This window comes from Hemitrygon akajei, chromosome 19 (assembly GCF_048418815.1).
Source record: "Hemitrygon akajei chromosome 19, sHemAka1.3, whole genome shotgun sequence".
Taxonomy (NCBI): Eukaryota; Metazoa; Chordata; class Chondrichthyes; order Myliobatiformes; family Dasyatidae; genus Hemitrygon; species Hemitrygon akajei.
This window is the reverse complement of record NC_133142.1, coordinates 65,566,473-65,588,377: the sequence shown is the minus strand read 5'-3', so window position 1 is coordinate 65,588,377 and position 21,905 is coordinate 65,566,473. Positions and strand designations below refer to the sequence as shown.

The window sequence follows — 21,905 nt, the reverse complement described above, 5'->3', positions numbered from 1 at the left end:
TTTCCAATTATCAATTGCACTTCGAGGATTTTCAGTCATTTTACAGAAGAATGTTCTAGTTATAAAAAAGGGCTAAAATCTTTGCCTTACAATCTTCTATTTAAGTATTCCCTTGCATGACCCTACCAATTCCCAGAGAAGTTCCAATTTTTAAATTCCATTTTTTCCTCAGCAGATTATAGCATATTAGCATCACTGGAGTGCAACACTTTGGGACAATAATGTGAATATGCTCTATATACACTCTCTTGACAAGGACATCAGTTCATTCATGTTCTAATATTCATTTGTATAGATCTGGCAACAAATCCCTTATTCCCTACTCAAAAACAGAAATGAATCCAAACAGTCCTAAATATGAAGCTTTGCATTTTGTGAATAAAAATTATAGAACATTTTTTCATCCACAAAATACCAAGAATTTCATGAACAAAAATACTGCCAACTTTGACTTTATTATCCAAATTAAGTGTCTATTAGAGCTTACTATAAAATGCTGTAATGTGCAAGAAAACTAATGTTATACCAGAAGGCTAGTACAGGATATTTCTATATTTATATGGTATAACTAACAAACCTTGAAAGCTTTATTTGTATCTGGAGGCATTGCCATTGCAGCACCTGTCATCTGTTCTTGCATAATGCGTGACTGATCTGCAGCTACAATAAGAGACAGAGTATTGAGTTCAATGGATTAAATGTCAAAGTAAGGAAAGAAACATCCAATCATGAAAAAAGTATTTTAAAAAAGGGAAAACTTTTATTCACAGATAAGCAGCTTCATTTCATAAAGGGAACATTCTTGAATAGTATTCAGTTCCACATGAACATGGTTTACTTTTCATACGCAATAAATCCCAGGATAAAGACACTTTCATAAATTAAAATTAACTTATTTTTACAATAACAAGAATGGCAACTACTATAAAAAGTAGTTTTATGAAAATAAAATTGCAATTCTCATAATTATCAGACCACATCCTTCAAATATACCCAGTACAAAAACAGAAAACCCATATTCTTGTCTTTATGATGTTCATGATTTAAAACGATCTAAAATAATCTCAAGCTTTTCAAAGCACAAAGCTATGTTTGAAGGTTCACTGAACGTTTTATTAATTTTTGTTTTGTTACAATCAGATTGTAGCCACCAACCTATCACTTCCTATCTAATGGGTAGTGGTGTAAAATTACTAACGCAGGATACTATTGCTGGTTGATTCAGCAACAACTTTCCTTTTTTTTTTGCAGCTAAGTATCAATGTTTGTTTTCAGGATTTGTACTTTATTCAACACATTTAAAAAAAACCTGCAGTAGAGAAGTGCCGTTTCAAGTGATCCCAATTGGTATCTAGTTATAAATGTAAACTTATTTTTCTTTCTTTCCATTCTGTCAAATTTTATCTATTTCTGCAGGTCACTGACTCACTTTGTTTTAAGAAAGTCAGTGACAACCTAATAGTTAATAGATGTTTGGTGGTTTGGGCACAAGTAGGATAACATAAGGAGGCAAGGTGCTTTTGCAATTTCTCACCATCATCCATTCAAAAAATGGAAGATTGTTAAGACAGATCAGGGTAGGAGAAATATTCATGGTGGTGACAGTGAGACAGCAAAGCTTCTTCAGGCTTCATTTTGAGCAGATCCTTAATACCAACATGGTAATAAAGATGTGCTAAAGCCTTAACTCTGCATTTCCTCTTAACCACATTACAGCACTAGAGTGCCTTCTGAATAGGAACTTTTGTTTTTGATAGATTATATTCACATATACCAAGTGAACATTATTAATACAACTGCAACACTAAGTTACTTTCTCATTTCTTCATCCTGAAAACAGAACCCATAATACCAGCTGATTACAAATGCAGTCTAACTCAAAGGTCTTTAATGATATTCAAGATTCTGAACTCAAACACTTGAAAATTCAATCTAGATTAGAAATAAATAGGTCACAATCAAGTCTGAAAAGTGGAATTATATTCAATTTTATTCTGGCTTGATTGTGCTAATTAACACAAAGTACTAAATGTTATATGGCTTTAGTCAATAAAGTTTATAAGATGTTAAAATGTTTTGCATGTTGATAAAATGGAATACTGTATCTTTAGATTCCAAGGTATCTTAACCCATAATTTTCATATTCTCTCAAAATGTTTAGCAATGAGCACCACTAACCACAAGATTAGTGAGATGCTTTGTACCAAGGGCAAGTAGGGTGAATTACCTCATTTGTCCATACTAACATCCTGCTGCTGCTGTGTGACTTGAAGTTCCAAATTAAGTTCTGGGCCAATATTTACTTTTTTTAAAAAAATTGTTATGCTAGTTAGAAGGGAGGCAAAATACCGGCAGATAGGAAAAAGATCTTCCTGGCTATAGAAGCTTGAGAAGCTCATTTTCTGGTGAAAATTACCACACGGTAGGCTTATTCAGAAAGTCAGAAGGCATGGGATCCAGGGAAGTTTGGCCAGGTGGATTCAGAATTGGCTTGCCTGCAAAAAGCAGAGGGACATGGTGGAGGGAGTACATTCGGATTGGAGGGTTGTGACTAGTGGTGTCCCACAAGGATTGATTCTGGGACCTCTACTTTTCGTGACTTTTATTAACGACCTGGATGTGGGAGTAGAAGGGTGGGCTGGCAATTTTGCAGACGACACAAAGGTTGGTGGTGTTGTGGATAGTGTTGAGGATTGTCAAAGATTGCAGAGACATTGATAGGATGCAGAAGTGGCAGATGGAGTTCAACCTGGAGAAGTGTGAGGTGGTACACTTTGGAAGGATAAACTCCAAAGCAGAGTACAAAGTAAATGGCAGGATTCTTGGTAGTGTTGAGGAGCAGAGGGATCTGGGGGTACACGTCCACAGATCCCTGAAAGTTGCCTCACAGGTAGATAGGGTAGTTAAGAAAGCTTATGGGGTGTTAGCTTTCGTAAGTCGAGGGACAGAGTTTAAGAGTCGCAATGTAATGATGCAGCGCTATAAAACTCTAGTTAGGCCACACTTGGAGTACTGTGTCCAGTTCTGGTCGCCTCACTATAGAAAGGATGTGGAAGCATTCGAAAGGGTACAGAGGAGATTTACCAGGATGCTGCCTGGTTTAGAGAGTTTGGATTATGATCAGAGATTAAGGGAGCTAGGGCTTTACTCTTTGGAGAGAAGGGGAATGAGAGGAGACATGATAGGGAATAGATAGAGTGGACAGCCAGCGCCTCTTCCCCAGGGCACCACTGCTCAATACTAGAGGACATGGCTTTAAGGTAAGGGGTGGGAAGTTCAAGGGGGATATTAGAGGAAGGTTTTTTTTTTAAACTCAGAGAGTGGTTGGTGCGTGGAATGCACTGCCTGAGTCAGTGGTGGAGGCAGATACACTAGTGAAATTTAAGAGACTACTAGACAGGTATATGGAGGAATTTAAGGTGGAGGGTTATATGGGAGGCAGGGTTTAAGGGTTGGCATAACATTGTGGGCTGAAGGGCCTGTACTGTGCTGTATTGTTCTATGTTTCTAAATTCAAAATGTAATCTTCTATTCCAAAAAGAAAATCTATCCTACCATACATCCAGCCTGTTAAATCAATCCGACACAATTTTATACACATTCCATTTGTGCCATATACATACACACACACACACGACATAATGTATACAAGCTCAAGTTACTGATTACCATTGTCTTGTCCTAGGAGTAAAGAATACATGCTTCTGAGTCCAAACACATTCAGAAAGTACCAAGATGCAGAGCTCACCCTGAGTACAAAAAAGAAAAGACAAATTAACTTGAAAGAAATGGAAAAATAAATGTAAATGCGGTAACATTACTGCACTATCAACTTTGTCCACATAATGATAAACCAGACATGCCCTCCAGTCAAGATGTAAGATGTTTCAGTATCAAAGCACATCTGTCAAGCATCTTACTGTTAAGCTCCATCAAAGGGGAAGAACTGATCAAATAAACCAAAAATGAAATGATGGATCTTCTTCTCTGAACCCTCTCCTATATCAATATATCCTTTCTAAAATAAGCCCAAAACTGCACACAATACTCCAAATGTGGTCTCATGAGTGCCTTATAAAGCCTCATCCATGCTCTTATTCTTATATTCCATACCTCTAGAAATGAACGCCAACATTGCATTCACTTTCCTCACAACCACATGATTTATGTTTTCCCATTTTTTCTTATTTCTATTAAATTTCTCTACAGTCTCTTTACCCAAGGATTGGATATGATTCTTGAGTTAGAATCAAGTCGGTCTTGCATAAACAGATTCACTAAGAGAGCATGCCACTCCAATTGTGCTGAGTACTTGATAACCTATACTCCAACTATATTTAGCTTTAATCAAGAAGAAAAATAACCTTCATATAATGCCCTTAATGGTGATGATACAGCATTTTACAAGAGGGGCTACTCTCATAATTAAGGAGATGCAACTGCTAATTTGTACATAGCAAGCTCACACAATAACCAAGTCACAGAGGCTGAATAAGCTAAATTTCAACAATGTTTAGTGAGATGAATATTGCTTTGGTTATGTGGAGTTTTCAAAATAGTGCCATGGATCTTTTACATCTGCCTCTTTGAAAGTCTCATCCATAAGACACTTGAAATCATAAAATGCTTCTCAGATAAATGATCCGAGTACTTAGCCAAAGGAAACGAGAACTCCAGGGAAAAGGCAGGAAGAAAAAAATGTAAGATTGAAGAGACAGATTTAGGAATCCTTATATAAACTCATGAGAATTTTAATTTCATTTCAAATGATTGAAATAGTTTCCATTAAAACTCAATAGCTCTATTGAATTTTTTGTAGATTAGAGTTTCATGAGTTATATGATGCTGACTTAGCCTTTGTTTATTCCTGTCCTACTTTAATGGAGGATTAATGCAGCATTGAACAGATTCATGCTCCCCATGGATAAATCCCATCTATTGAAGGGATTCATGGTAGATCTTCACTCAATTTCTATTTATTTATTTTAAACAGGACATCTCACAAATTCTAAAAGCCTTCCAAAAATCACTATTCCCTGCCTTCTTAAAAATACAACTTCTAATTCTATAAAACCCTTGATTCAAGGGAAAAGGTTTACATGAACAATAAATATGGAAATGGATGAGGTTCAAAGCCCATAGATTATTAAAATAAAATCATTCAACATATATTACTGGATATTGGATAATTCGTCGTTGTCTGAACTAGATGGCACATGGAGCCTCATATTGGATAATTAGATTACCGTAGATTCCGGACTACAGAGCGCACCTGATTAAAAGCCGCTGGCTCTAATTTTAGAAATAAAATCAATTTTTTACTTGTACAGGCCGCACCGGATTTTCGGCCGCAGGCGTCCCACGTTGTAATATGAGATATTTACACAGAAAGATATTACACGTGAGGATTTTTTAACTTTTAATTAAATCCATATGGTAACAAACAAATATATATTGCAAATGCTTTTTTTCGAACCGTGCCTGTAATACGGCTACTTTTAAATATACATACGTATCGGTAACACAAATTACGTTGCATATACTTTTTTACTGAACAGCACGAACAACATTCCAATATCTCCTAGCGACTGGTAAAAATATATATACTGCAGCCTACCAGGAAAAGTTATTGATCGCCTTTAACTTAAAAGCAGCGTTTTCGCTCGGGTCTGATGTGCTCGGGTCTGATGAGCTCGCGTAACGCGATCGGGTCTAATCGGGTCTAATGTGCTCGGGTCTGATGTGCTCGGGTCTGATGAGCTCGCGTAACGCGATCGGGTCTAATCGGGTCTAATGTGCTCGGGTCTGATGAGCTCGCGTAACGCGATCGGGTCTAATCGGGTCTAATGTGCTCGGGTCTGATGAGCTCGGGTCTGATGAGCTCGCGTAATGCGATCGGGTCTAATCGGGTCTAATGTGCTCGGGTCTGATGAGCTCGCGTAACGCGATCGGGTCTAATCGGGTCTGATATGCTCGGGTCTGATGAGCTCGCGTAACGCGATCGGGTCTAATCGGGTCTGATGTGCTCGGGTCTGATGAGCTCGCGTAACGCGATCGGGTCTAATCGGGTCTGATGTGCTCGGGTCTGATGAGCTCGGGTCTGATGAGCTCGCGTAATGCGATCGGGTCTAATCGGGTCTGATGAGCTCGGGTCTGATGAGCTCGCGTAATGCGATCGGGTCTAATCGGGTCTAATGTGCTCGGGTCTGATGAGCTCGCGTAACGCGATCGGGTCTAATCGGGTCTAATGTGCTCGGGTCTGATGTGCTCGGGTCTGATGAGCTCGCGTAACGCGATCGGGTCTAATCGGGTCTAATGTGCTCGGGTCTGATGAGCTCGCGTAACGCGATCGGGTCTAATCGGGTCTAATGTGCTCGGGTCTGATGAGCTCGGGTCTGATGAGCTCGCGTAACGCGATCGGGTCTAATCGGGTCTAATGTGCTCGGGTCTGATGAGCTCGCGTAACGCGATCGGGTCTAATCGGGTCTGATGAGCTCGCGTAACGCGATCGGGTCTGATGAGCTCGCGTAATGCGATCGGGTCTAATCGGGTCTAATGTGCTCGGGTCTGATGAGCTCGCGTAACGCGATCGGGTCTAATCGGGTCTAATGTGCTCGGGTCTGATGTGCTCGGGTCTGATGAGCTCGCGTAACGCGATCGGGTCTAATCGGGTCTAATGTGCTCGGGTCTGATGTGCTCGGGTCTGATGAGCTCGCGTAATGCCCCCACCTTCCCGTTTATCGCAAACCGGTATTTCCCACAAGACGCGGCGAAATCGGGTGTGACGTCATAGCATCCCGGGATGTAGTACAGAAAACAAATATAGTTAAAACACTTCTAACTTTAACTAACAAATGAATTACTAAGCGAAAATATTATAAACTAAGTAACTGCCATAAAGGCAGCACAATGCTTTTCTTCGAGTGTTTTCCATGTTGATGAGGGTGAGTACAAATGACTGATTTACAATAATTTAATTGTGAAAGTGCGCTTGATTTATCGTACAATTTCATTGGACCTCTGTGAACTACTCATCAATTTTATTGGTCTACTGTTACGAGGCAAAATGTTTACGAGGCGGCATGAAAAAAAACCATGTATTAGCCGCTCTGGATTAAAGGCCGCAGAGTCCAAAGCTGTTCAAAATGTGGGAAAAAAGTAGCAGCTTATAATCCGGAATCTACGGTAACTCAAATTGTTCCATTTCACAGTTTTTGTGAAACCATTTTTAAAAGTACGCCAGAAGGATAGTGGATAACAAGCTAAGGCTATTTAACACAAGCAGCTCATATTGAGCGCAGAGAAAAGATAATTGATTTACTGAAAGTACAGTGATTCCAGTTGACTGGGATACATCAGAACCAGTACATTTTGGCCAAATTAAGTGGCTGCCCGAATCAACCAAAGTTTCATGGAAATAGCTACAAAAAGGTATAAAAGAGAGCAGAGCAAAGTCAAGATGGCGCTAAACGGTGATTCCTTTGCGTGTATTGTTGGAAACAGCATTATTTCTATTTTTGATATCTCTTTTTTTCCTTTTCAAGGTTCTTTTTAAGACCCTGACCTGGAGCTACACTCTGACTTTGAAGGCTAGCGCGCCTTCAGGGTTCCAGACTTTTGTGGCTCTGAAGACAGGCCGATTCAAGGCCGGTGCCCCAGACTGGGGGGTCGCGGGAGAACATGGAACATCGGGAGCAGCAGGTTAACTCTCTGAACGCAGAGCTCAGAAAAAGTGACGCAACAGACTTTCAACATCATGAGTCAGAATCAAGTTTATCATCACTGGCATGTGACCTGCAATTTGTTAACTTAGCAGCAGCAGTTCAATGCAATATTAACCTAGCAGTGAAAAACAATGATAATAAAAAATAAACAAGTACAGTTGGCCCTCCTTATCCGTGGGGGATTGGTTCCAAGACCCCCCCGTGGATACCAAAATTCTCGGATGCTCAAGTCCCTTATTTAACATGCATCAGTGCAGTGGTCTTTAGGACCCAGGAGAACCCCGGGCTTTATTTAACACATTCCCGTGCGGTGGACATTAGGACCTGGCGGCGCACTCTGAATCCACAGTGTTTCTGTTCACAAAAATAATCATGATTGAAAATAAGGTGGAAGTAATAAAGTGATCAGAAAGAGGTGAAACGCCATCGGTCATTGGAAAAGCATTAGGCTACAGTCAGTCAAAGATCGGAACAATTTTAATGGAGAATGTGAAAGGCCCTGCCCTGATGAAACCTACAATTATAACTAAGCAACGCAGTGGTTAAATTATTGAAATACGCATGTTTCTTAAGTGTTTTATATGCATAGAAAGGTAAAATATGTACTATATACTAAGAAAAACATTTGACTAACTGACACTAAATAATACCAGATGTACCTGTTCCGACTTCAAATCCGACTTTAAGACGGACTCAGGAATGGAACTCATTCATAACCCGGGGACTGCCTGTACTTTTAAGTCATTTCTAGATTACTTATAATATCTAATACAATGTAAATGCTATGTAAATAGTTGTTATACTGTATTCTTTAGGAAATAATGACGAAAAAAGTCTGTATATGCTCAAGCAATGAGTGCTAGAGACAGAACTTCTAGGTTTTCCCGATCCACGGTTGGTTGAATCCGCGTATATGGAATCCGCGGATAAGGAGGGCCGACTGTAAATCAATTATGTATATTGAATAGGTTACAAGAACGTGCAAAAAATACTGTATGTTAAAAAAAAGTGAGGTGGTGTCTAAAGTTTCAATGCCCATTTAAGAATCGGTTGGCAGAGGGGAAGAAGCTGTTCTGAATCACTGAGTGTATGCCTTCAGGCTTCTGTACCTCCTTCCTGGCATGCCCTGGGTGCTGGAGATCCTTAATAATGGAAGCCGCCTTTCTGAGACACTGCTCCCTAAAGATGTCCTGGGTACTTTGTAGGCTAGTACCCAAGATGGAGCTGACTAGATTTACAACCTTCTGCAGCTTCTTTTGGTTCTGTGCAGTAGCCCCTCCATACCAGACAGTGATGCAGCTCTCCATGGTACAACTATAGAAGCTTTTGAGTGTATTCGTTGACATGCCAAATCTCTTCAAACTCCTTAAAAAGTATAGCTGCTGTCTTGCCTTCTTTTAACTACATTGATATGTTGGGACTAGATGAGATCCTCAGAGATCTTGACACCAAGAAACTTGAAGCTGCTCACACTCTCCACTTCTGATCCCTCTATGAGGATTGGTACGTCTTTCACTTCCTGAAGTCCACAATCAACTCTTTCGTCTTACTGATGTTGGGTGCCAAGTTGTTGCTGCGGCACCACTCCACTAGTTGGCAAATCTCACTCCTGTATGCCCTCTTGTCACCTGAGATTCTACCAATAATGGCTGTATTGTCAGCAAATTTATAAATGGTATTTGAGCTATGCCTAGCCACACAGTCATGTGTATATAGAGAGCAGGGCTAAGCACACACCCCTGAGATGCACAAGTGTTGATTGTCAGCGAGGAGGACATGTTATCACCAATCCACACAGATTGTGGTCTTCCGGTTAGGAAGTCAAGGATCCAATTGCAGAGGGAGGTACAGTGGCCCAGATTCTGCAACTTCTCAATCAGGATTGTGGGAATGATGGTATTAAATGCTGAGCTATAGTCGATGAACAGCATCCTGACATAGCTGTTTGTGTTATCCAGGTGGTTTAAAGCCGTGTGGAGAGCCATTGAGATTGCATCTGCCGTTGACCTATTGTGGCAATAGGCAAATTGCAATGAATTCAGGTCCTTGCTGAGGCAGGAGTTCTGTCTAGTCCTGATCAATCTCTCAAAGCACTTCATCACTGTCGATGTGAGTGCTACCGGGCGATAGTTATTAAGGCAGTCCACATTATTCTTCTATTGGTACCGGTATAATTGTTATCTTTTTGAAGCAAGTGGGAACTTCTGTCCATAGCAATGTGAGGTTGAAAATGTCCTTGAATACTCCTGCTAGTTGGTTGGCCAGGTTTTTAGAGCCTTACCAAGTACTTCAGCGAGTTGCTTGTTATGTCTCCCCTCTCGCTGTGAAACGGGGGCAACTCTTTTTCCTTTATCAGGGAGGGGCTGTGCTATGTCAAATTACCAGGTGACGAGTAGTCTTTGGGGTACTGTAAGTCTGTGTCTTTGTTGATGCTTTGCTGCACGCTTGAGTGCTCGGTGGAGGGTGCCGATATTTTTTTGCTGGTGGGGGGAGGGGTCATTGCCTCGCTGCTTGTGGGAGGGGGCTTTGGGGTTCTAACCCCAAAAAGAATTTCAGGATGCATATTCTATACATTTCTCTGACATTAAATGTACCTTTGAACCTACTGAAAAAGACAAACTACCGTTTGACTAACAAATTATGTATTTAAATGAAATACAGAATAATAACACTAACAATACACTATAGTACTATAAAATTATCATTCATAATAGTTATTAACATAGCAATTCATCCAGTATACACTGCCGTGTTCTTTTGATTGGCTGTAAATGAACAAAATCAGTGTAGACACTTGGTGCAAATAATGGACTACCTTCATACAATTAATTCCGAAATTTGCATTCTTCAAATCTTCATTTTCATTGCAACATTCAAGATGATTATTGATACCTTCAAATTCCTAACTAAAAGTAGTGAAATGGTTTCATTTTCATTCTGGCCATTTTTGGCATCTCCAAGCTTGAATGCTTGAAACCGCAGTAGGTAAAACAGTTCAAAATTGTCTTACTGCTTATTTCTCACCAGCTATCAGAGCTTTTTGAAGACAAACACACACAACTAACACTATTTAAAAACTATGTGCTCCAAGCATGGTGTAATGTTAACATCCACACAAGTGCACACAACTGACACTGGTTAGAAATTTCAGCAAAAGTCTATTGTCTCAATTCAGCGGCATAGTGCCCCAAATAAACAAAGGGAATCTTGGCTATTTTCTCAACTAGTTTTTGTCCCGAATAAATGCTGGCCACAATTAACTGCAATGCACTGTAGTTTGGTTTGGTGAAAAACTAAAACCAAAACTTGCTTTTGGCACATCATATCTGTAATATGCACTAAAGGGGTGATTATTGATTAGCTTTACATTCTTCTGTACTTTTCAACATACCAAGAAGCGTCCAGTGAGAGCAGCTCGATTCCCTGCTGTAACATGGGCTTAAAACGTAATGTCAGAGGAAATGGAACCTTTGCTAAAGAGAAAAATAAATAGTGTTAGTAAAATAATTTCAACTTCAATTTACTAAACATAGATTTGATATTTGGACTACCTGTATAGCACTAAACAGAATGGTAATACATCAGAGAAAGGTGAGAGACAATGCAAGTAAATTTGGATAGAGGTGATGGGATGAGTAGCATTTAGTACACAAGTGAAGCAGGTAGTTTTTTTTTTTAAAAATGGCAATGATATGTTAGAAAAAAGTTTTAAAAATATGAAATTCAGAGTTGTTGTAACTGTGGGTGTAAAGAACTGAGTAAGATGGTGATTAAAATAATTTGATTTTGAATAGGAAACGAAGTTGAATTAATTGAAGAAGATGCTGCAGGTTTGCATGTTCTGGAATAAATAACTGAATTGTACCAAGAGAATAAAAATTATAGCTTTGGTTTTCTCAATTTCACTTTGAGAATGCAAATGTTCATTTAAAATTAGAACAATTATTTCACTTGCACTTCTTCCAGGGCATTACTCACTTGTGACAAATCCAGAGAATGTCCAGTTGATCCAGCCGCCAATAAGAATCATTGGAAGCACATTTGTAACATTGCCTTTCATCATGTCCATCACCATTGTGGGGTCTGAAACATTAAGTTCGGAAAATTATTAGGTTTAATTTCAACATTTTTATCAGCAGTACAAGGAAATGCACTGAGAAAATCCCTATCACATTTGTTAGGCAGGCTATGTCTTTAAAACTTTAAAAATCACAAAATGTTTGCTGCTTATTGAGTGTATCTTTCAAAATAAGATTAAAACTAAAGTGGAAGCTAGATGCAAAAATCCTTGGGTGAGAAAATAATGGCAATTACTTGACCTGGCAAAACAAGTCTACTAAATTAATACATACACAATTTTTATACTTTCACTCAACCTGTGCAATTTTCTTTAATGGAACAAACAAAATAAACAAATAAACAAAAGCAAATCTTGGGTGTGACACTTCATCTTTCACCAACCAATTCAAGTCCACATATCTATCACACTCAGTGGCCACTTTATTAGGTAAACCTGCTCGTTAATGCAAACATCTAATCAGCCAATCATGTGACAGCAACTCAATGCTAAAAACATGCAGATATGGTCAAGGGGCGCAACTGTTGTCCAGACCAAACCTCAGACGGGGAAGAAATATGATCCAAGTGACTTTGACTGTGGAATGATTGTTGGTTTGAGTATCTCAGAAACTACTGATCTCCTGGGATTTTCACAAACAACCGTCACTGGAGCATACAGAGAATGGTGCAAAAAACAAAAAAAAACATCTGTAGGCAAATTCTCTATGTTAATTAGAGAGGTCAGAGGAGAATTGTCAGACTGGTTCAAGCTGACAGTAACTCAAATAACCATGCATTACAACACTGGTGTGCAGAAGAACATCTCTGAATGCACAACACTTTGAACCTTGAAGTGGATGGGCTTCAGCAGCAGAGGACACCCTGGTTTCCACTCCTGTAAAGTAGCCATTGAGTGTATATATAATGCCATAAGATATGTCAAAGTACAGAATAACCTTTGAATGTTTTTGAAGTGGAGATTTTACAAATAACCATTTTGCATGTTGGACTCCACAAAATCAAAGGGGAAAATAGACAAAGAGAAATCAGTGGATGTTTTGACAAGGTGCCATACATGAGGCTGCTCAACAAGAGTCCATATTAAAGGAAAGATATTAGCATGGATAGAAGATTGGCTGACTGGTAAGAAGCAAAGAATGCAATAAAGAGTGCCTTTTTTGGTTGGGACTGCTTATTTTTAGGTTATAGATCAAAAATTTGGACCAGAATCAATGACTTTGTGGTCAACTTTGCAGCTATATGAAGATAGGCAGGTTGTGCTGAGGAGGCAGGGAATCTGCAGAAGGACTTGGACTGGGAGTATGGGCAAAGGAGTGCAGATGGAATCTAGTGTTGAAAAGTGTATGGCCACGATTTTGGCAGGAGCAAAGGTGTAGACTATTTTCTAAAAGAAGAGAAAATTCAAAAATCCGAGGTGCAAGGGCACTTGGGAGTGATTGTGCAGGATTCACTATAGGTTAGATTGTAAGTTGGGCTGGTGCTGAGGAAGGCAAATGCAACATTAGTATTCATTTTGAGAGGACTAGAATACAAGAGCAGGGATGTCATACTAAGGCTTTATAAGTAATTGGTCGGATTGCACTGGTAGAATTGAGAGCAGTTTTGGATCCCTTATCTGAAAAAAAAAACAACTAGCATTAGAGAAGGTCCAGGAGGTTCATGAGAGTGATTCTGGGAATGAAAGGGTTAACATATGAGGATTGTTTGATGGCTCTGGGCTTGTATGAATAGGGCTCTCATTGAAAACTATTGAATATTGAAATGCAAAATAGAGTAGATGTGGAGAGGATGTTTCCTATAGTAGGGGAGTCCAGTGAGTGCAGGATAGATACATCCCAAAGAAGAAATATTCTAAAGACAGGGTGATGCAAACAATGCTGACAAGAGGAGTCAAAGGCAACATACAAGCTGGAGAGAGGTCATATAATAGAGCAAAAATTAGTGTGAAGTTAAAGGATTGGGAAGCTTTTACAAATCAATAGAAAGCAATTAAAAAAGTCATAAAGGAAAAGATGGAACACGACGTGGAAGGATGTTACCGATGGTGGAGGAGTCCAAGACTTCAGAATAGGGGGATGTCCATTTAGAATGGAGCGGAGGAATTTCTTGCCACAGGTAGCTGTGGAGGCCAAGTCATTGGGTATATTTAAGGCAGAGGTTGATAGATTCTTGATTAATCCATGCGTGAAGGAATACAGGGAGAAGGCATAGCTTTTCACATAGAGAGTGTAGGTGTGTGCAATGCACTGCCAACATAGGTGGCAGAGGCGGATACAACAGGGTCTTTTAAGAGACTCCTAGATAGGTACATGGAGCTTAAAAAAATAGAGGGCTATGCAGTAGGAACATTCTAGGCAGTTTCTAGAGGAGGTTACATAGTCGGCAACATTGTGGGCTGAAGGGCCTGTAATGTGTTGTAGATTTTCTATGTTCTATTGGGGCTGAGGGAGAAATGGATCAGCCATGACGAAATGGGAGAGCAGTCCAAATAGCTTAATTCTGTTCCTACATCTTATGGTTTAGTACCAAAGGGCACAGCGTCGGAATAGAGGGATATCCATTTTGATTAGAGATGAGGAACTTCTTTAGCCAGAGAATAGCAAATGTGTGGAATGCACTGTCACAGATAGCTGTGGGAGCTAAGTAATCGAGCACATTTAAAGTGGGGGTTGATAGATTCCTGATTAGTTGGGGTTTCAAAGTTATGGGGAGAAGGCAGAATGGGATTTAGCGGTATAATAAAACAGACATGATGGAATGCTGGAACAGACCTGATAGGCTGTATGGCCTTATTCTGCTCCCATGTCTTATGGTCTAAATAAGACTTTCCATATCTACATATATTACAAATTAAAAGAATTGATTACCAGTCATAGGAGAGGGCGGAACAACTTTTCTTTTGGTCTTCTTGAAAAATCCATCATCAGGGTTGTTGAAATAGTACTTCCGTGTAAGGAAAGACTAGACAGTTAAAACAGGAACATGTTCAAAATTATAAGAAATTAAACATTTTGCAATCCCACTGTAAGAGGGGAAAAGTAGCATGCACATTGTCAGTTGGAAATAAGGCAGTATCTGAATGGAAACCTGGCATTACAGGTAACTGCATGTAAACTGCAAAATTCCCATTACCTATGCCCCAACTTCCTATGCATTTTGTGGGTGTAGTGATATGGAAGATCATGGAATATAGCACATCCTAGCCACACCAAGTTTTAAATTACTTTGAATGGCCAGCAGGAGCTTGGCACAACTAAATATGCAGAATAAAAAGAATTGTTAAAGTAATCCAAACCACATTGACTTACACCCATATTATCTGACCATTAACATTCTGGCACGGACAAGGGTTATTTCAGGTGTGTTCATGGAAAGGAAGATTTACCTGCTTTGGAATATATCTGCCATTTTCTCTCAGAATTCTACTTCTGATTAGAATTTGACTGCAAAAGAAAGGGTATCAATTACACTAACAAATTCTGGAATAATTGGAACATAAATAGAAATTACAGATAATGGTTAACACTTTCAAGTGGTTTGATAGCCTTCATCCACACAACTAATTGTTGCATGTACTTCACATTACTGGAATACTTCAGTTACTCACCAACTTGAAATACAAAGAAAAACTAACGTTCAGAACAAAACCACTGCTGCACTAGACGTGAAAAGGTTTAGAGTACACATTAGAAAACAATAGTATGTAAAAAAAAATGTGATTAGTTATAGACAGACAGACAGACAGACACCTTGTCCACTAAGAAGCAGGCTTGTCAGATGCATGTGGCAACATCAGTTGTACTGCCCATTAACCTTTATTAAACTGCATTTCTGATATTTTTGTTTACCATTTACTCCCATCTAGTGGTTCCTTTGTACTTTGATTTCTTTTGCAGTCCATCAAACATTATAGCTATTGAAAAAAATAACAATGCCTACATTTATGAGATAAATAATTTCTCTTTAACTGTTAGTTTTATTTTTCTTCTGTTCTGTATTTCCCAAGAAACATTATTTTAATTCTCAATGCTAGCCTGAATTCCCAATGGGAGCATTTTCATTATGGCATGTGCTCAGAATAATAAAAGTTATTTCTATTCATTACTTAATTACTGGAATATTTTTTTAATGAAACGTAACAGTACTTTACTCAGAGCTTATTTAAAACTTTGACTAAATGAGTGTTTTATAAAAAAGCACATGGTAAACATGAAATAAACTAAAATACACTGAAAAAGCAGCAGCACAAATGAAATGCTGCCTCATCTAGGACTACAGTTTGGGTTGCAATGTGATGGGGAAAAATAGAGCAAAAGTTCAGTTCCAATGGAAAGTGTCATGAAAAGATGGAAGAGGGGTCCAGGAAATCTCTTCTGAATACTGAAAGGAGAGGAGGAAGTAGTGCCTGGTGGTGGAATGGGATGTAGCAAAATCATAGGTGACTCATTGGATGTGGAGATTAGTGGGGTGTGGACATGACAGAGGAAACCCCATGCATTTGGGATGAAAATGGAACCGTGGGAAACAGTAGATACAGCTGCAAGTCATGCCAACTTTATTTGAAGGAGAGCTATGGTAAGAAACAATGAAGATATTTTTAATGTCTCTGGTTTGGAAATTAGATAATAGTGATAAAAAAAAACCTGAAAATGTAATGATGTCCTTGCAGGATATTGAGGTGCTAACTGTGGGCTTCTAATGTGCACTGGTACCTAACCTACCCACTGAGATGCAGGCAGAGATGTCAGAAGAGGAAAGAGTCACTTACTAGCAGGATGGAAAGGAAACTGAAAGTTTCCATTTCTGCGTCAATACGCTCATCAATGTGGTGAGAAAGGAACGAGACAAGAATGACTGATCCTTACGTCCAACAAAAAGACAGGCATAACCTGGGGTCACACAATTTTCAGTAGGTTTCCAACGACTTTAAATAAATGGAGTTTAAAAAAAGTTGTTCAATTTAGTAACTAATTCAGTAAGGCAAAGGACATGGAATCAGAATCAGGTTTATAATCACTGATATGTGTCACGAAATCTGAAACCTGTTGCTTTGCAGCAATAGTGAAGTGCAATACATAAAGAATTACCACAACTTACAATAATACAATAACCATATAACAATTACAGCACGGAAGCAGGCCATCTCTGTCCTTCTAGTTCATGCCGAATAAGTAGTGCAAAAAGTATAAAAACTGACTTCATGGTCTGTCAGAAATCTGATGGCAGAGGGGAAGAAGTTGTTCTTAAAACATGTGAGTGCCTTCAGGTTCCTATACCTGCTCTTTGATGGTATATTGAGAAGAGGGTATGTCCTGGATGATAAGGGTCCATAATGATGCATCGCACCTTCTCAAGAGATCGCCTATTCAAGAGTTGTTTGACAGTGGGGAGACCAGTGCCCATAATGGTAATGGGAGTGAACTGGTTGGGATTTTGTTTGAGGGAGAAATAAGTCATTTTTAGTCACTGTGGTAAGGGACAGAAATATGGAGAAAGTGGACATCTACTATGAAGATTAATCACTCAGGACAGGAAACTGTCAAGGTAGCAGAGGGCGTCAAATGTCAAAGATGCAAATAGGAAGGGACATCAAAAAGAAACAATAAAAATAGGAAGATTCTCTGGAGCAAGAGCAGGTTGAAATAATGGACCTATCAGTATATTACTGCATGGCTATAATCAAAAAAGTAAAGAGGACTCATGGTACATGTAAAATGGAAGGACTGGACCATTAGTTTCTGCCTCCACCAAAAGACTTTCAACAGATATTAACAGCCGTTCCTCCAATCCTCCAACCTAGAAGGACTTTTTTTAAAAACCAAGATTCTGTCATTTCTGCTCTAATAGAGACCTCTCTTAAGAGATTAAATATTCTTAAAATATTCAATTTGCAAATATATACGTTTCCAGACTCTTGTTGCTTTAATATTTAAACTCACTCTCAGTCTCATGTCTTTGGCTTTCTCCAGTGCCTCAATGATGCTAATGCAAGTTCAAAGAACATCATCTCATCTTTCACCTCCTTGGGACGTAATAATAAATATACTAATCCCAGCAAGTTCCTTCTTCCTGCAATTTGAGCTAAAAAAAAAACATTTTCTTTTCTGCTTCCATCTGCCAGCTTTTAAAGTAATTTACCGCAGTAACTTTGGTCTGCATAGCATCATGCTTTCTCCACTCCTCCTGCAACTTCAAACATACTCGTTTTCTCCTTTCTAAAGGAGGGCCCTTGACCTGAAATATCAATTTGCTTCTCACTTTGAAGACACAATCTGATTTGCTAAATGCTTTTAAGATTGTGTTTTAGAGCACAAGACAAAGGAGCAGAATGAGGCGATTCAGCCCATCAAGTCTGTTCTGCCACTTGATCATGGCTGATCCATTTCCCTCTCAACCTCATTCCCCTGCCTTCTCCCCATAAATTTTCATGCTCTGACTAATCAAGCATATATCAACCTCTGCCTTAAATATACACACACTGAACTGACTTGGCCTCCACAGCTGCCTGTGGCAACCAATTCCACCCTCTGCCTAAAGAAATTCCTCCCCATCTGCATTCTAGATGGGCATACCTGCATTCGAAAGCTGTGTTCTCTGGTTTTTTAGATTCTCCTACATAGGAAACATCCTCTTCACATCAACTCTATCGAGGACTTTCAACATTCGATAGGTTTCTATGAGATCCCCCTCATTTGTCTGAATTCCAGTGAGTCCACAGTCAAACACTCCTCACGTGACAAGCCTTTCACTCCCAGAGTCGTTCTTGTGAACCCCCTCTACACTTTCTCCAACGCCAGCACATCCTTTCTAAGCTATATCTGCAGATGATACCACAATTGCGCGTGTAGTGGACAGGGAGGAATATCAGAGCTTGTAGACCAGCTGGAAAAATGGGCTGAAAAATGGCAGATGGAATTTAATGCAGACAAGTATGAGGTATGACCAACCAGGTATATCTTACACAGTGAATGGTAGGGCACTGAAGGGAATACAGATCCATAATTAATTGAAAGTGGTGTCGGTTAGACAGGGTCGTAAAGAAAGTTTTAGACACTTTCACAAATCAAAGTATTAAGTACAGGATTAAGGAGGTTATGTTGAAGTTGTATAAGACGTGGTGCATGAAAGCTCGATTTCAATGTTTAAGAGAAGTTTGGATAGGTGCATGGATGGTAGGGGTATGAAGGGCTATGGTACCAGTGCAGGTTGATAGGAGGGAGTTTAAATGGTTTGGCACAGATTAGATAGGGCATAGGGCACATTGCTGTGCTGCAATTTTCTATCACTCCGAGGGGCCCAAAACTGCTCACAATACTCCAAGTGAAGCCTCCCTAGTGCCTTTCAAAGCATCAGCATTACATCCTTGTGTTTACGTTCCAGTCCTCTAGAAATGAATGCTAACATTGCATTTGCCTTATTCACCACAGACTCAACCTGCAAGTTAACCTTTAGAAAATCCTGCATGAGGACTCCCAAATCCCTTTGCACCTCATATTTTTGAATTTTCTGTTTAGAAAATAGACTACACTTTTATTCTTTCTACTAAAGTGCATGACCATACACTTTAATGACTGTATTCCATCTGCCACTTCTTTGCCCATTCTCCTAACCTGTCGAAGTCCTTCTGCTCCTTCAACACTACATGCCTCTCCACCTATCTTCATATAGTCTGCAAATCTGGCCACAAAGCCATCAATCCATCATCCAAATCACTGACATAAAATGTAAAATGCAGTCCCAATACCGTTCCCTGTGGAGTATCACCAGTCAGAAAAGACTCCCTTTATTCACATTCATTGCTTCCTTTCAATCAACCAATGCTCTATCCATGTGAATATCTTTTCTATAATACCATGGGCCCTTATCTTTGAATAGACTCTTCTTGGGCTTCCAGCCGGGTACGTGTGGGTTTCCATCGTGTCGATATACACTGCACCGCATTCACAGGGAATCCTGTAAACGCCAGCAGTCCCAAGTCCCTCCTCGTTGTTAGGTTTCCTGCTTTTTCTGGTGGAAACCCACATCAAGGAGCATAGGAGGTGCACTCATTTGGGCTACCTGGAGAAATCTGTAGCAGCAGAACATTGTATTCACAATGGCCATAGGTTTGACTTCCAACAGCACAGAACTACTGTGCCGTGCCAATAGCTTCTGGGGCCACCTGGTGAAGGAAACCATTGAAATAAAACAAGAAGAATTTTAACAAAGATGAAAGTCCTGCTCTAAGGACTGGAATTTGACTGTAAACAAGGTAGGACAGTGGAAAAACCTGATTGGTTGTGTACTAACCAATCAGGAGGGACGTACGATGGTGGTATATATACCACCAGACTAGACATGCCTAGGCATCATCCCCGATGAAGATGGCAGAGTTTGTCATCGAAACATCAGTTATAATTAATACCTGTACCTGGCTGGAAGCCCAAGAAGAGTTTACTCGTCATATATTCCAGGAAAGCACTAGATCCTTTTACAGCTCTTATCTTGCTAAGCAGTCTCACGTGCACCTTGTCAAAGACCTTCTGAAAATCCAAGTACATAGCATCTACTGACGTTGTCTATCCTGTTTGTCATTTCCTCAAAGAATTCCAACAGATTTGAGAGTCAAGATTTTCCCTTGAGGAAACCATGCTGATTTTGGCCCCCAAGAACTCTGAAACCTCATCCTTAACAATAAATTCCAACACCTTCCTAACCACTGAGATCAGGCTATATAATTTCCTTCCTTCTGCCTCCCTCCCTTCTTGAAGAGTGGAGTGACATTTGCAATTTTCCAGTCCTCCAGAACCAACTGATTCTTGCAAGATCATTACTAATGTATCTATCTCTTTCAGAACCCTGGGGTGTAGTGCGTCTGGTCTAGGTGACTTATCTACCTTCAGACCTTTCAGCTTCCCAAGCACCTTCTCCTTAGTAATACCAACTGCACTCACTTCTGCTTCGGCACTCTCGAACTTCTGGCATATTCCTAGCATCTTCCACAGTGAAGACCGATGCAAAATACGTACTTAGTCCACCCGCCATTTCCTTGTTCCCATTACTACCTCTTCAGCATCATTTTCCAATGGTTCGCTATCTACTCTCACCTCTCTTTTACTCTTTATATACCTGGAAAAAAGTCATTAGGTATCCTCTAATATTATTGGCTAGCTTACCTTGCGATTTAGTTCTAGACAACATCAGAACAGAAACAAATACTTTGGGCCCACCGCAACCATTCTTACCATTAAGCATCCCAATGCTTTCTCTGCTTTGGAGATTCAAGTTCTGAGACTATTTCAATGTTGTGAAAATCTCTGGCTCCACTCAAGAGATAGGAAACTGTTCCAAGGATCTGCTACATAACATACCTCCTGCCCCTTACCTTAAACGCAAGCTCTTTAATTGCAACATTTCTGCTATGGCAATTCACCCTACTAGCAGCACTCAATTCTGCATATCTTAAGACATTTCCTGCCCCGGACCACCCCCTGCTGGTCCAAGGAAAGCACATTGTCCTATCCAATTACTTCACACAACATGAAAAACTCCATTTTACATTGGACAAGTAATAAAGAATTTTAAAGACTGCTGAGCGGTCACGCAAGGTGGGAGGTAGCCCTTTGTATATGTTTTGAGAATTAATGATGGCCAATGACAGATAGTGATCAGAGATTAACAGGAGTGGGAAAAAGCCATGGCAGGTGATTCCCTAGCTGTTAACTCCACAGATAAGCATGCTATTACAGCTTGGGCTTTAGAATTCGGAGATCAATTCTGATGCCATCTGTAAAGGGTTTCTCTGGGTAATCTAGATTCCTTCAACATTCTAAAAACATACCAGTGAGTAGGTTAATTGGTCATGGTAAATTGTCCTGTGATTAGACTAGAGTCAACCATTAGGCTTTTGAACCAGAGGGGATAGCTTCATTCACCCCATCACTGAATTGTCCCCACAACCTATGGACTCACTTTCAAGGACTCTTCATCTCATGTTCTCAATATTTGTTGCTTATTTATTATTTTTCTTTTTGTATTTGCAGTTTGATGTCTATTGCATGCCGGCTCTCTTACACGCTTTTCATCCGTGCTGGGTTGAGTGTCGAGCTAGCAAGTCGACCT

General features: G+C 39.8%; 1 protein-coding gene and 1 long non-coding RNA gene across 3 annotated transcripts in view; one reads left to right on the top strand and one right to left on the bottom strand.

The window, feature by feature from the left end:
• Positions 1-21,905, top strand: part of LOC140742129 (uncharacterized) — a 501,191-nt gene that overhangs the window by 446,891 nt on the left and 32,395 nt on the right. The gene's annotated exons all lie outside the window — the stretch shown is intronic.
• LOC140742003 (ER membrane protein complex subunit 3) overlaps positions 1-21,905 on the bottom strand; it is a 32,288-nt gene that overhangs the window by 8,213 nt on the left and 2,170 nt on the right. For both annotated transcript variants that reach the window (XM_073072661.1, XM_073072662.1), the window contains exons 2-7: positions 15,190-15,247; positions 14,672-14,765; positions 11,703-11,807; positions 11,116-11,197; positions 3,670-3,749; positions 578-660 (exon numbers count right to left, since the gene is read on the bottom strand). In XM_073072661.1, the coding sequence (XP_072928762.1) occupies positions 578-660; positions 3,670-3,749; positions 11,116-11,197; positions 11,703-11,807; positions 14,672-14,765; positions 15,190-15,247 (502 nt within the window). The remainder of the gene's footprint in view (positions 1-577; positions 661-3,669; positions 3,750-11,115; positions 11,198-11,702; positions 11,808-14,671; positions 14,766-15,189; positions 15,248-21,905) is intronic.